This window comes from Lipophrys pholis (genome assembly GCF_963383615.2).
Source record: "Lipophrys pholis genome assembly, chromosome: 16".
Lineage (NCBI taxonomy): Eukaryota > Metazoa > Chordata > Actinopteri > Blenniiformes > Blenniidae > Lipophrys > Lipophrys pholis.
In genome coordinates, this window is record NC_137634.1 from 18,346,776 (window position 1) to 18,359,800 (window position 13,025).

At 39.7% G+C, this 13,025-nt stretch overlaps 1 protein-coding gene across 1 annotated transcript in view; it reads right to left on the bottom strand.

Annotated features, from left to right (window-relative positions):
• The window catches only part of gabrb2b (gamma-aminobutyric acid type A receptor subunit beta2b), a 63,289-nt gene extending 57,371 nt beyond the window's left edge, over positions 1–5,918 (bottom strand). The window contains exons 1-3 of the mRNA XM_080483718.1: positions 5,444–5,918; positions 5,202–5,299; positions 4,515–4,582 (exon numbers count right to left, since the gene is read on the bottom strand). Of these exons, the coding sequence (XP_080339844.1) occupies positions 4,515–4,582; positions 5,202–5,299; positions 5,444–5,526 (249 nt within the window). The 5' untranslated portion in view covers positions 5,527–5,918. The remainder of the gene's footprint in view (positions 1–4,514; positions 4,583–5,201; positions 5,300–5,443) is intronic.
• Positions 5,919–13,025: the final 7,107 nt, after the last annotated feature.

Below are 13,025 nucleotides of genomic sequence, written 5' to 3' on the forward strand. Positions count from 1 at the left end.
AGGTGCACCAAAGCACTTTGAGGAAGTAAAACTTTTAATGCAATTGTTGTGGAATTGTAAACATTTATAGCCTCCTCAAGAATTTGATCACGTCAATTACAACTATATGATATCTTTAAAATATGCACCATTTCTTCACTATTATTTAATTGGTGCTTTTCCATGTGCTGAACAATAGCCAAACTAAACAAATGTTATATTAATATCGTACACTTGGCTAATATATACTTTATCACCCGAGATTACATCTGGGAACTGAGGTCAATTCCCATTTGCTCATTAGCTTGCTGTGAGTTTTAAACATACTGTAGACTGGAGATTGTTTTAATACTTAATTTTACAGCCGGACAAGCTAGCTGGTGTGCATGTATTGTATTTGCATTTGTGTCCCTCCACACTTGGATGATGGGCTATTTTGTATCTTCTTCCTGTTTTGACAAAAGTAGAATTCAACTATTGTGAGCAAAGAATGTTGTGATCGCGATTTATTTTTTGAACACTTTTGCTAAACCCCACCAAGACTGAAAAATATTTGATGTGACAAGAAATCAAAAATCGTATTAATCTGGACAACATATAAGAATAAACTGGGCTACAATTATAATCTTGAAATATTATTCACGAAACAAAACAGATGCATCATTCACTCTTCCAGCCAGAATAAGACGATGTTTTCCTAATCTTTGACACCATTTACTGGCGATAATGTATTCCCTAGAATTGGAACTAATTAAATCAACTTTAACTTCCGTGAACTCATTGGCCAAAGTCAACAGCTCATCAACTTTCTCTGTGCACATCAGCAATATAATGTTGAAGTTGGATGTGAAATGGATTTAGACCAAACCATAGATGCAGACTTAATATCATTTTAACGCTCTTAGGGCTGGATGAGATATTATGCAATACTGCATAAGTGCATCTACAATCTTTCTTCCTTTTTATTATCATATGGTAAGCAGTAATCTCCTGTTTTTTTTTTTTTTTTTCAGCCACATCCATTATGATAAATTACATCTGTATAACATATAGATATTTATAGTATAGGCCTAGTATTCGGTGCAATCTTTATGCATTTACAGCAGACATACCGAAAGGTGGAAATATCAGGGTACTAAAATGGGGGCTCGGAAATTCAAAGTCCTCCAACAATCAATAAGATCCTCTTGACCTTTATGTGCATCAATAATGGTATTTCTGCCTTTTGGAGCAAGATAAGAACTTCAGTTCCTCCTCAGACGAGAGTATTTCCCTGTGAAAACTGCTGGCTTAGGACTCAAGTAGTCCGGAGCTCAACCAAAAGCAAATAATAAAAACTTAATGGCAGTTGAGAATGTGCAAAAACTGAATTGCTGAAAGAAATGAAACAAAAACAATAACATCTACCAACGCTTCTCAGTGGCTACATAATCCCCATTCTTCCATTACATGAATTAAGGTTTGCGAAACCACTTGCCTTAGGTCAAATGTCTATCATGACATTGGTATTCAGCGTGTGTGTCCCTCTCTGTATGTCCACCTCTGAGTCATGCAGAATGAACCCCCAGCCGCACAAGGTACATGACCTTCCCTTCAACACCAGCACTGCTGCTGGCTCTCCACAAGTAACTTGTTAATACCAGAGCTCTCTCGTCCATCTATCTGTCCATCTCTGCCTCTCTGTCTCTTTGTGCCACATATTCATGGGTGAAAAATTTGACCCGTAGGTCTCGCACCATAATATCCTATCCCTTTTCACCCTTCTGGGTCTTCAAGTCTAGCTCTGACACCCGGGGAACAAGTGACCTTTCATGGCGATGTAATAAATACCAGCTACAATCTCTTCACTTCATATCATGCTCCAGGCCAAAATCCTATGTAATGTAGTTGTCTGCATGCATGTTATGTCAGTTATATCACAGGTGCTCTGTTTTATTATCAAAATATCTGCACATCCCTGTCTTTTCAAGTTGTTGTTTTTTTTCTTTTTCTTTATGATAATTTTTCTTATCGTGCCATAACTGTCAACTTAGGAAAAGCTGGGGTAGTGTTTGGTGGGTATAGCCTTGTATCTTGCTTGAGTCAAGACATTGCATTTGGACAGTCGAAATGCTTGTGTGACAAACACGAGTGAGGACATGTCCTCTGGGCCACTCATGCTTGAAGGCTTGCATACTTAGCTTTGTGACTCATCTAAAGTGAGCCAGAGGCCTATGTTGTTTCTAAATGGGCTTCTGCTCTGACATTGGTAACACGGTGCTAAAACAGATGGTTTAAGACAAACCTCTTGCAGTTCAATATTCTAATGGCCCTTCTTTAAAATGTACGTGTGTGCACGCATAAGCCAACAACCAAAAGAAATGTTGAGTAATGGATCATTCTACCAAAGCATGGATGTCCTGCCTGGCCATAATGCTTAATAGGACACTGTTGCATACATCCCTGTGTGACATGTATCCATTATCCAACAACCCTGTGACTTCTCTTTTCACCAAAGAAAGTACAGAGGATGGTTGTATCCCAGCACCAAAATAAGTGGCAGACAGAGAACCAGATGGGGGAGAGGAAATGGAAGAAAGGAAAGCGCTTCTACACCAGCTGCTATCCTGAAAAGTGGTTACATTTATAGGAAAGAGAGCAGATCAAAGATGCTGAGACCATTACACACACATGTGGCCTCTTCTTTTCATGAAACTACAGTGGGTCAGGTGGTAATGACTCCCCTTTCACATTAGAGGGTATTTAGTAGGCCGGACCCAACAAAAGAATCAGATGATCAAAGAGATGGTGTGGCAGTGGCTCTCTGTTTGGATGAAAAGTGGGATTTTCTTTTCTTTTTTTTGGACTGTGTGGGCCTGTGTGAATATAAAGCTCAGTGATGGCGTACTTTTGGGAAAGGGTAATGATGCTCCCATGTACTCAGGTTTTTTTGTTTGTTTTTGTATATAATAAAAGTTCTTTCTGAAGGACTGTCAGCCAACAGTTTTACATGTGCTCAACTGTACCATTGTCCCAATCTAAATGACACAATTCTGTATGCATCATGTATGGGGCTCTCTTTTCAGTTTCATATTCCCTTTTGGTTTCCACTGTGCTCTACACTATTTAACATTCAACATTTTCTGCCTGCAACACTTTTGGGAGTTATATTTACCATAATGAATAACCAACTTCCTGATATTTTGTTCCAGGAAAGCTGTTTGGATTCAATATAACTGTTGTTACATTTGAGTCAATTGGGACAGAGAGGCTAAAGAACATCATACATAAACATTATATTTAGAAATGAGAACCATTTCCACGTGGACAGTATACACATTCTACTAACATGAATGCATACAAAGTGGTTCCCATTCTCCAGGACAATGTGCCTTTAATTAAGTCATCAAGATCAGCGTGAAGGACTCTGTAGATGGGCATTGTGTATGCATGAGCTGGTGTGATAGTGGGGTAAAACCATGCGAATAGACATAGCATCATTTGTTTTCTCATCTCCTTTCTGCATATCAACAGCATATTCTACCAGGACCACAAATATACCAACATCAGCAATAGCATTTGGGTACAGCTGCCAAAGATATCCTTGTGTATATTCAAACATGACTCATATCTCAGCAAGTAACAGCAAAACAGCTATAGAAGCAGGACACATTGGTACAGATTATGGAGAAGTTAAAGCTGAAAATGTGCCAGCTTCCACAGTGGAGGTCAGAAAGACACAGTGTTCCAAACAAATCAAATACACACCACGAAGAACTTGTTGTGTATTTTAACATAGATATATGCTTTTCCCACCTTGTGCACTGACTCATAATTATCAACAGTGGCTTTCCTACATTGATAGAGTGAGAGCAGCCTTTGTGTTTCCTCCGGAAAGTGAGGTGCAGTTCTGCCATCTCATCACTAAGAGGTGCACTTGTATGAAACTTAATCTCCACTTCTCCCTAGATTCACTGCTCTGACATTCTGTCACTATATTTTCAGCAAAGCGTTCTAAAAGCAGATATGACCAAACAAAAATGTTTAATGAAGTTGCTTGAACAACCTCGATAAATGGGAAATCGTGTCGGGATTGACACCACAAAGTACACTATGAATTTCTTAATAGAGAGCTTAGAACATGATCAAGTTACTTTATTTTTTTTGAAATTTTAAATTTGTTTATTTGTTTATTTACCTATCTATCTATACAAACTACAACATTGATTTTGAGAGGAAATCACAAGATCAAATGTCAGTCATTTCTTAGAAACCTCTAAGTCCGACACCTTGTGAGGATTAAATGCCACCATCGAGCCTGACACGTAACGATTATTGTCTTGGAAGTCTCAAACCCACAAGTCGATAAGAGTGATCGGAGGAAAACCACATTTACAGAGTCCTAAATCGAGAGGGGTTTCCCCGTGCTTTCTTTTTTTTTTGTCTGCAGAAGGATGGTGGGGGCTGAGGGTGGTTCCCTCGGATGGTTTAATATTGATCACTAAATCAAAATGGTCACACAAAGTCTAAAGTAAATGCAATAAAAGTCCACTTACCATATTGACTTCTGATACCATGTCTATGCTGGCTATGTCTATATTCATCCCAACTCCAACCGGGGCACCTGAGACAGACAAGCAAAAGAGACACTGTACATCAAAATGCCACCCGAGTGATTCATTGTCACATTCTTATTCTTCTTTTTTTTTTTTTTCACAAGGCATCCAACGATAAGTACGTGACGGGAGCATTGATTAGCACTTGTTTTGTGCCTGAATGATAGTTTACAGTGTTCATTTCGAGAGGCTGGGTGGTGTGATGAAAGTGCTGGTATTCCCCCGAAAAGTTGTTGACATGAAATCATACAGCCGATACAGTCGTCATTCCGCATTCAACATCCGAACCAGCAGAATAATGCGTTCGTAATTGTCTGAATTTGAGACAGAGGAGCACTTTTTGGGGCGGTTGAAAGGAATGTTTCATTGAGAAAGCTGGTGTAATCTATCGCCGAAATCATGCTCGAACCACATCACCCGGTGTTATCACCATTATCACGGTGTGTTTTGAACGATTCCACCTGCGCTGTATCCTAAAAAAAAAATGTGTCTCATGTAGAAGCCGAGAAGAATCATTTATTATACTTTTCCAGGAGGCTCAGATCGAGTTTAGATATCGGGCGATTACTCCAGCAATTGCACAAAAAGCAAACGAGCACAAAACTCACACAGAGTTATTTCATTTACCTCCGAAGTCTGGCCTCAATCGTATATCATAACCTTTTAACAGTCTATCCACCGTTTCCTTGACCAAAGACATATTGCTAGGGTCATTGACACCGACACTATGGAGGAAAGGAGACAGAAAAAAAGACAGAGAAGCAGCTATGAAAACGATATATTGGATCACAGGAGTATATTCCACTCCGTCTGTAGCACAGTCACACTTAGTGAAAATGTATGGAGCATCCCCCGACCCTCTCACTTACCTTTGGGCGCACACCACAGCCACTGTGAAGGGCAGCAGCCACACGCAGAGACACCTCATTTTTCTTATTCTGAACACTACCATACTTAAAAATGTGAAGTATGTATATTTTTCTTTGAGTGAAGACTGACGAGGTCCAACTTATTCTTGCCAGTGCAGTAATTCCAATGCCGGGCGCATGCGTATTCCCGACCACAACAACGAAGCGGCGCCGCTGCTGCTGATGGTAGTGGCAGTCCAGACACGGAGGAAATTTAAAGGAGAATCGAGACTTCAACTTACTCATGTGCACACCAGGGTCTCCCCTGGTTTGATTTTACGCGCAGTGTGGCCGTTGGAGAGGGGAGAGGTTGGGCAACTGTGACGGGGGTGCAGTCGGTAGTTCGAAACCACCCGGGAGAAGCGGAGATGTGGGTGGGGTTGTGTCTTTCCACTCGCTCCAGAGACGCTCGTCAGACAGCTCGTCTTGTTGTCCCTGAGCAAGGCACTTAACCTCGCTGCTCCGGCACAACTACTCGGGGGCTCCCAGCTGAGCTCTGCGCGCCATAGGTCCTATTTAAAACCTCAAATATAACTTTTTTTTTTTTTTTTTTTTTTACGCACGAAGCAGAAAAGTACTGGAGCAAATTAATACACTTTAGTTTGATAGGCATGCAAAACTTTCCCCAGAAGAAGTGAAATGAAAATGTGGAAACTCGTATTTTAACAAAAAAAGATTTGTGAGGTACTCTTGTTGCATTCAGTCGTGCATTGATCTCACAATTATACTGAAGTAGAAAAACTAATAGGGAAACATATTTTTTGAACTTTTTGTGATTTTAAACCACACATATAAGCTATAAATACTACACAAGGTAGACAAAATTGCTCTGTTTGTAGTTTATTCAAAAAACAAAATGTGTCTCTGTCCATGGTTCTGAAAACAGTTACTTCAATGAGCATGTCTTGCTGACACAATCCATGAAAGTCTTTTCCTCTCCGGGGGTGGGGGGGTTGGAGGTGGAGGGGTTCGTGCTGTTATTCATGCACCCATGCTCGATCACTTGCTCATGCATTGATCCCAACGCATTCGGGCCTCTGACGAAAACGAGAAGCGTGTCTTTCTACCCGGAGAGGCGCGGTGCCAATGCAGCGCCTCAGGGTTGGAAGCGGGTTGCATGGAGCAGAGAGCAGTATGCACTGAAGCCTACACTCAGCACAGCTCTCGCACAGTCCTGCACGCCTGTGCCTCCACGCACTGGTAAGCAGGATGTGCGCCGCTGTGTAAACTCTGACACGCCGCGTCATGGATATGGTGGGATTCAGAGGCGGATGCTGGAGCAGTGCGCGGCGTGTAGGAGTCCTAGAGAAAAGAAGGGGAACCAGAAAGATACCCAACTCCCCATCAGAATGTCTCCAATGTTTTCCTATCATTAGGATCGCGTAAAGATAAAACCAATTGTAGTCATATCAACCACAACTTTTGCCTATTGTGACCTGATGGGGGCGATATAACTGGAATCGGAATGTAAACTCAACAAATAAACATTTGAATAAATGAATGAACGGATGACTAAAGAATGAGTTAATGAATAGCTCATGTATTGAGAGTTAAAAGAAAAAGAAACATCTAGTCAACAGCAGCTGTTTGAGTGTTTATTTATACGTATTCCTAAATAAGTCCCCACATTGCTATAATTAATAAGTGTATCACTGTTACCTCCTCAGAGAAAAAGTCCCTTATTGGAGTCCAATTTTGCTTAAGCGCCCTCTTTGTGGAGTTTGCATCTTCTCCCCGTGCATTTTTCTGAATCATCTGAGTATGTTCTTCCCACAGTCCTCAAAGATGCAATTGACTAATGTCTCTCATTTTGCCCATGGATGTGACTGTGACTCTGAATAGTCAAAGCATAGCATCATCATGATTTTCATAATTTCCTTGGTGGTTTGGCAGGCCCAGTTGGAGTCTCTTGTGGACAGGTTTTGGCCCACGCGCCTTTTGTTTGACACCCATGGTTTACACTAGGTATACATAACCAAAATGAGCACATTTAGAACATGGTGGGATTCAAATAAGTGAGGATACCATCCAATTAGCAAACAAGTTAATAGAATGAAAATTGTTGTTAATGTAAAAAAACATTTCTGGGTGTAATATTAGACCATAAGGTTTGCAGGAAACCACATATGCAATATGTGAGTGCAAAAGTAGCACAAAACTCAGGAAGCGAGGAAGAACCAGATGCATTTTGGCCATTAAAACACTGTATGCACTATATTGCACACATGTATTTCCTTATCTTAATAATTGTAGAAAGATTTGTCAATACCCCCAACCTACAATCACCATGGACACTCTTTAGAGACGTGGCTGTGTTTATAGATTACTATCATTTTGCAAGAACAATCTGCAACAATCTTAAAAGATTATCTTTGCCACATCGTGAGGTGATTTTGTAGAACAAGATAGAAGAACACATCAAACTAAGTAAACATATCTGACCGTTTGAAAGGGTGTGTGAAAACTTTATTCTCAATAATTATGGCATGTATTAGCAGTTGTGTCATTTTCACTGAAAGAGATTGCCTTGTACCTGTTGGTGTTTTCTTTTTCTTCTGCTTTTTTTTTCTTTCTTGATCTCGTGACTTAAACATAGTGATAATGTCCAAGCACAACATTTATCTAGTTTTTTCTCATTCCATTTCAGGCACATGTTTTAATAATTGGCTATATTGTTTGGAAAATATATTTTCAAAAGTGTTTGAGTTCAGTTTATTTAATAGATTGTGTTTTTATTTATTCATTTTTGAATATTTTAGCATTTTATTCCCACGCATGAAATGAAGATGATCTAAAAAAGACAGACAAGGTCTGCTGTTGTTGAAGGATTTGGGCCTCATCACTTTATAAGATCTCTTTTACGACTGTTTCTAACTATTGGGAATTCATTTCTTCAGCTAAACTCATTTTGTTTTGTTTTCACGACTCGAGCAACAAAATTATAAGTGATTATTTTGCCAATAGCAAAATACAGTGGATGCATTTTCTCCATTATGTAGCTTCTGCAGACCTCTTATAAAAGGACAGCTTCAATGACAGACAAGGAGAAAGCATTCACAAAGACTCAGAGTCAGAATGTCTTGAAGCCTGAATCATCAGACAGATTTGATAAGACAGGAATACAATAACTCACAACACAATAAAGTCATTCTTTCAGCTGCTTCCTGCTTCCAAAAGCATGGCAGCATCCCGAAAGAATGACAAAAAAAAACAAAGAGTGGATGGTACAGATGGGATAATCTTAGCAGAAATGAGGGTGGTTAAAAAGAGCAGGTCTGCCAACCGTTTGCTCTTATATTTGGTCACCTGCTTGTGGAAACATCAAAAACCTGGTGTGTTTCTCAGCAAGTTCTTGCTTTTGTTTAGAGGTATGCAATCAAATGAGCAGAATACAGTAGATTGCACCCCTATTATCTGCTCGTCCATCCATCTGTCCGTGTCTTTGTCCATCCCTCCATCCATCCGTCCATCCATCCAGCAAGGAAGTTCATCCGTCACAGTCACACGGACAATCAATTCAGACTAATTAATTAACTTGGCAAAAATTATTCGGAATTATGGAAGAAAGCCAAATAACCACGGAAGATCCACCCAAGCAGAGGTAGAACATGGAAACTCCACACAGAAAGGCTCAAGCTCAAAAACAAATTTTGATTCTGTGAGAAGAGAGTGCTCACCACTTCACCAGAATGCTACCCACATTCATCCTTTCACCTTTTGTCTCAGAGTAGAATCTGGAGAAGTTTATGCTGAACCTCAAGTCTGTTCATCGTTGGACATTTTTGGGAGGACAGGACAGGAAGTACATTCAAATAATCGATAGTTTTTATTTCACGCAAATGACCATATCAAATATATCAGTGAATTTCATATCTCAGTTTGTTTGCTTGTTAAAAAAAAACAAAAAGTTTGTTTTATATACGAGTATGGAGAGTTCCTTTTTGGAACTGTTCAAATGAAAGAGAACCAAGTTGTATCATAATCCAAAACTGTGTCGATGTTGACATCACTTTAAACTGGGACTAAGGCAAGAAAACAACACAAAACAAAATAAACAAACACGCACACACACACACACACACACACACCCACACACACAAAACTAACTACTTTGACCTGCTGTGCTGTTCTTAATGCCTGATTTGCTTGATTGTTTAACATTCCCAAAAGGGCTTTTGCTTTTTTTTCCCTCTTTTCTCTCTCCTTCTCTGTCTTTCTCCATCTTTGCGCTGAGGGGAATACAATAACTGGTTTTCTTTGTCCCTCAATAAAACATCATGCATTTCCGCCAGAGCAATATTGAGGTTGTCATGTGGTGATGAAAGAAAGAATGTCCCCGACGTCTGGAAAAAAGCTATTTGTGTTGTTTCATGTCAGTAAACAAGAGTTTGTTTGCTGGCATCTTGGCAAGATGATGGAAAATATGAATATGTTTGAAAAAGCTTGTGATCTTGTTTGGTGCATGCGTGTTTGACCGAGACAGTTTGCTTGAGTACACACACATATATCAGATCTCAGTTAAGCAACTTGCCATGACATTGACTTTTACCTTTGCAACAATTTAAAAAAAAGGGAGTAAAATAGTCACGTGAAAATCTGTTTACATGATCACAATCTTTGCTATTAGAATTGTACTGATCTTTTCACGTGTACACATTTTGTCCTCATAATAAGTGAAAATAGATACCCAAAACAGAGCTATAAAATTAAACATAAATTAAATTTATTGTTTCTCTAATGGTTTTTACGAGGCGTGAAGCTTTTTGTCCTCCTTTTGTTTGGATAATGTTTGGGATTTTTACAAGTAATAGTTTACAAATACAATTTCGTATTTATTGTGATCTGAATTCTCTAAATTTTTATCTTATTCACGAGTGTTTCAAGAATTAAATCTCTCTAATGCTATTGTGAAAACCTCACCTAATATTAGCAAACTAATTAAGCCAGTGTAGTCATCTGTTATGTATTCACAATTTCCCAGCAGGTGCAGAAGGAAGGTGGCAAGAAAAGAAGGTGGATTACTCTGCCGTGCATAATGTACCTCTACAGCTTGTGGTCTTGCTGTGGAGTTTGCACCTGGTCTGCTCTCAGCAGGTAACGCCTCCCATGAGTTGACTATCTGATATCCATCCAATGCTCCTGAGATGGAGCAGCCATATGCCAGTTTGTCAAAGCACATGGGGGAAAATGAAGTGGCATACTTTCATCCACTTGCTGGCTTTTCAACCATTTATGTCACAAAGGTGCGGTGGCTGTTGGATCAGAAATGACTAAACAACATACAACTCACCAGTTATATACATCACATTTATGCTATAATCAAACACAATTTGTCACCCAGAGATGAAAATTGCACTCTGCCTTCCCCTGTAATTAAAACACCTCTCTGTATTTCTCTCTTATGTGTATTGAAATTACAGCATTGACACTACTGATTAGAGCTCCTTAACACGACAGGAGAGCTTCATTAGAGGGCCTGAGAAGGCACATTTAAATCACAACTATCTAATTATTGACAAGTATTCAGGTCATACAACTGTGAAAAATAGGATTTTTGGACATAGAAAGCATTAGCATATACACCTCTCACTGTTTGACTGTCAAGCTTCTCTATTATTAAGCAACAACTATGCTATTTTGTCTTGATATATTTTCATTAATTTGTAAGGAATTCTTAAGTTGTGTCTGGTTGCAATATAAAATGTTCCCCCGGCTGTACCTTGAAAGAAAAAAGTATTTAGTGGAAGAGACGGTATGTCGCACTGATGGATCTGTCAGATTTGAGCAAAAAATTTAATTACATTGTATATTTCTGGGTTTTGAGTCGATATATAGCAGCGGTGTAAAACACATTTTAGCTCAGGGGCCATATAGGGCTCAATTTCAGCTTGAGCGGTGCAGACTGGTAAAATAGTGCCATAATAACCTTTACATTTAAACTGTGAGACTTTCAAAGGTTTTCTTTGTTGTGGCGCAGAGTATACGTAATAAAAATGTCTGTCTATTCGCAAAGCCAAACGATTCCAACCGATGATGACCACAATCTCAGCACAGAGCTAATTTTAATGAAAACTTCTGGTGCAAAATACAGTGACATGTCCAAAAAACCTCTTTTATAGCTGTTGCATTATGCATGTTTTTACAAACACACCCTGACAGCATGACTTTGAAGCTAGTTTACGAGTAACTCAGGTCTCAAGTGTTGTGTTGTGCCTGCTACTTTTAATAATTTGGTTTAAAAATATATGTATTTTCATCTCAGCTTGGGTCTCAGTGTTGTGTTGTGTCCACAGCACTTAAGCAATCTGTTAAAACAAACAACAACAATGTTTTCTTTGAAATGTTAATAACTGTCTTTGTGATGTGGCAGGTCGAATCAAAGTCTCTTGCTGGCCGGTTCGAGCAAACGGGTCTTGTGTTTAACACACCTGGTTTAGACCTTTGTTAGTTATTTAAACTTACATGAAGCTGTTAGTCATAATACAAAGATGATTGGATGAATTTCAAACTGAAGCCACTGAAAGCAAGGTTCCAAATCCTCATGTTTTTGTTGTATGGTAAAATGTTTTGGGTTATTATCATGAGTGCTGTTCTGCTAATGATCAGATTTGATTCATGGTGCTGGCAACATCTTTAAAAAGCTTCAAATAACCATATTTTTCTAGCCTTGCTCCATCTATTTATAACCACAGATGGAGCAGCTCATGAATGTAATACATGTTGGAAGGTCTAAACTTTGGAATAATTGCACAGAACACAATCATTTTATGGCTTAAGCAGATGGACACCAGCATTATTTAGAGATGTCGGTGGATATGTCTTGAGCTGCACCTGGCCAGGAACTCCACCTATCCCAAACAAAATGCCAAAATGGTGGTTTCAACGTCTGAAGTGTTAATAAGTCAAATGCGCTGAGCCCATCAGCCAGCCTGCACGCCTCATGACTTCCCCTCCACCAGAGGAGGCGCCACCTGCTACTACTTGAAGGTTATGGTGTCCTTCCCTGCATTGCCAACCAGCACCAAAACAGTGGATAGTTGGCCAAATCCGTGCCTTCCTCTACTCTCTATCGTTCTCTCTCTCTCTCTTCCGCTTTTTTTTGATCCTACTCTCTAACCCTGACATACGCTAGCCATCGCTGCCAAAACTGCTGACAGGAGTCCAGGGTCAGTGTCAGCTTTAGCCACAGTCGAGTGGGTGGAAAGATGGAGGGAGTGGTGGAAGGGGAGGGGTGGTTGGGAGGATTATTTGAGAGCTTTGGCCAAAAGCTCCTCTTTCGGTGTCTTGGCGGTAGAAATGATGACTTAGACTGTGACACATGGAATGATTGCGCAGTGGTTGGTTCCTTCATTTTCCACCTTGCCACCTGGAGACTATAAAGATCAAGCGTCTCTGCATGTTCTCTCAGATGCATTTTAAAGTTATTTAAAACATAGAACAAAAACTTTGCTTTGAATACCCTTGGCAAACAACCAGCAACGTTGACCAGGTCAAGTTTAATCGTATCAACTCTCAGTGTGAAGACGCAGCTCTGCAAAGTAAG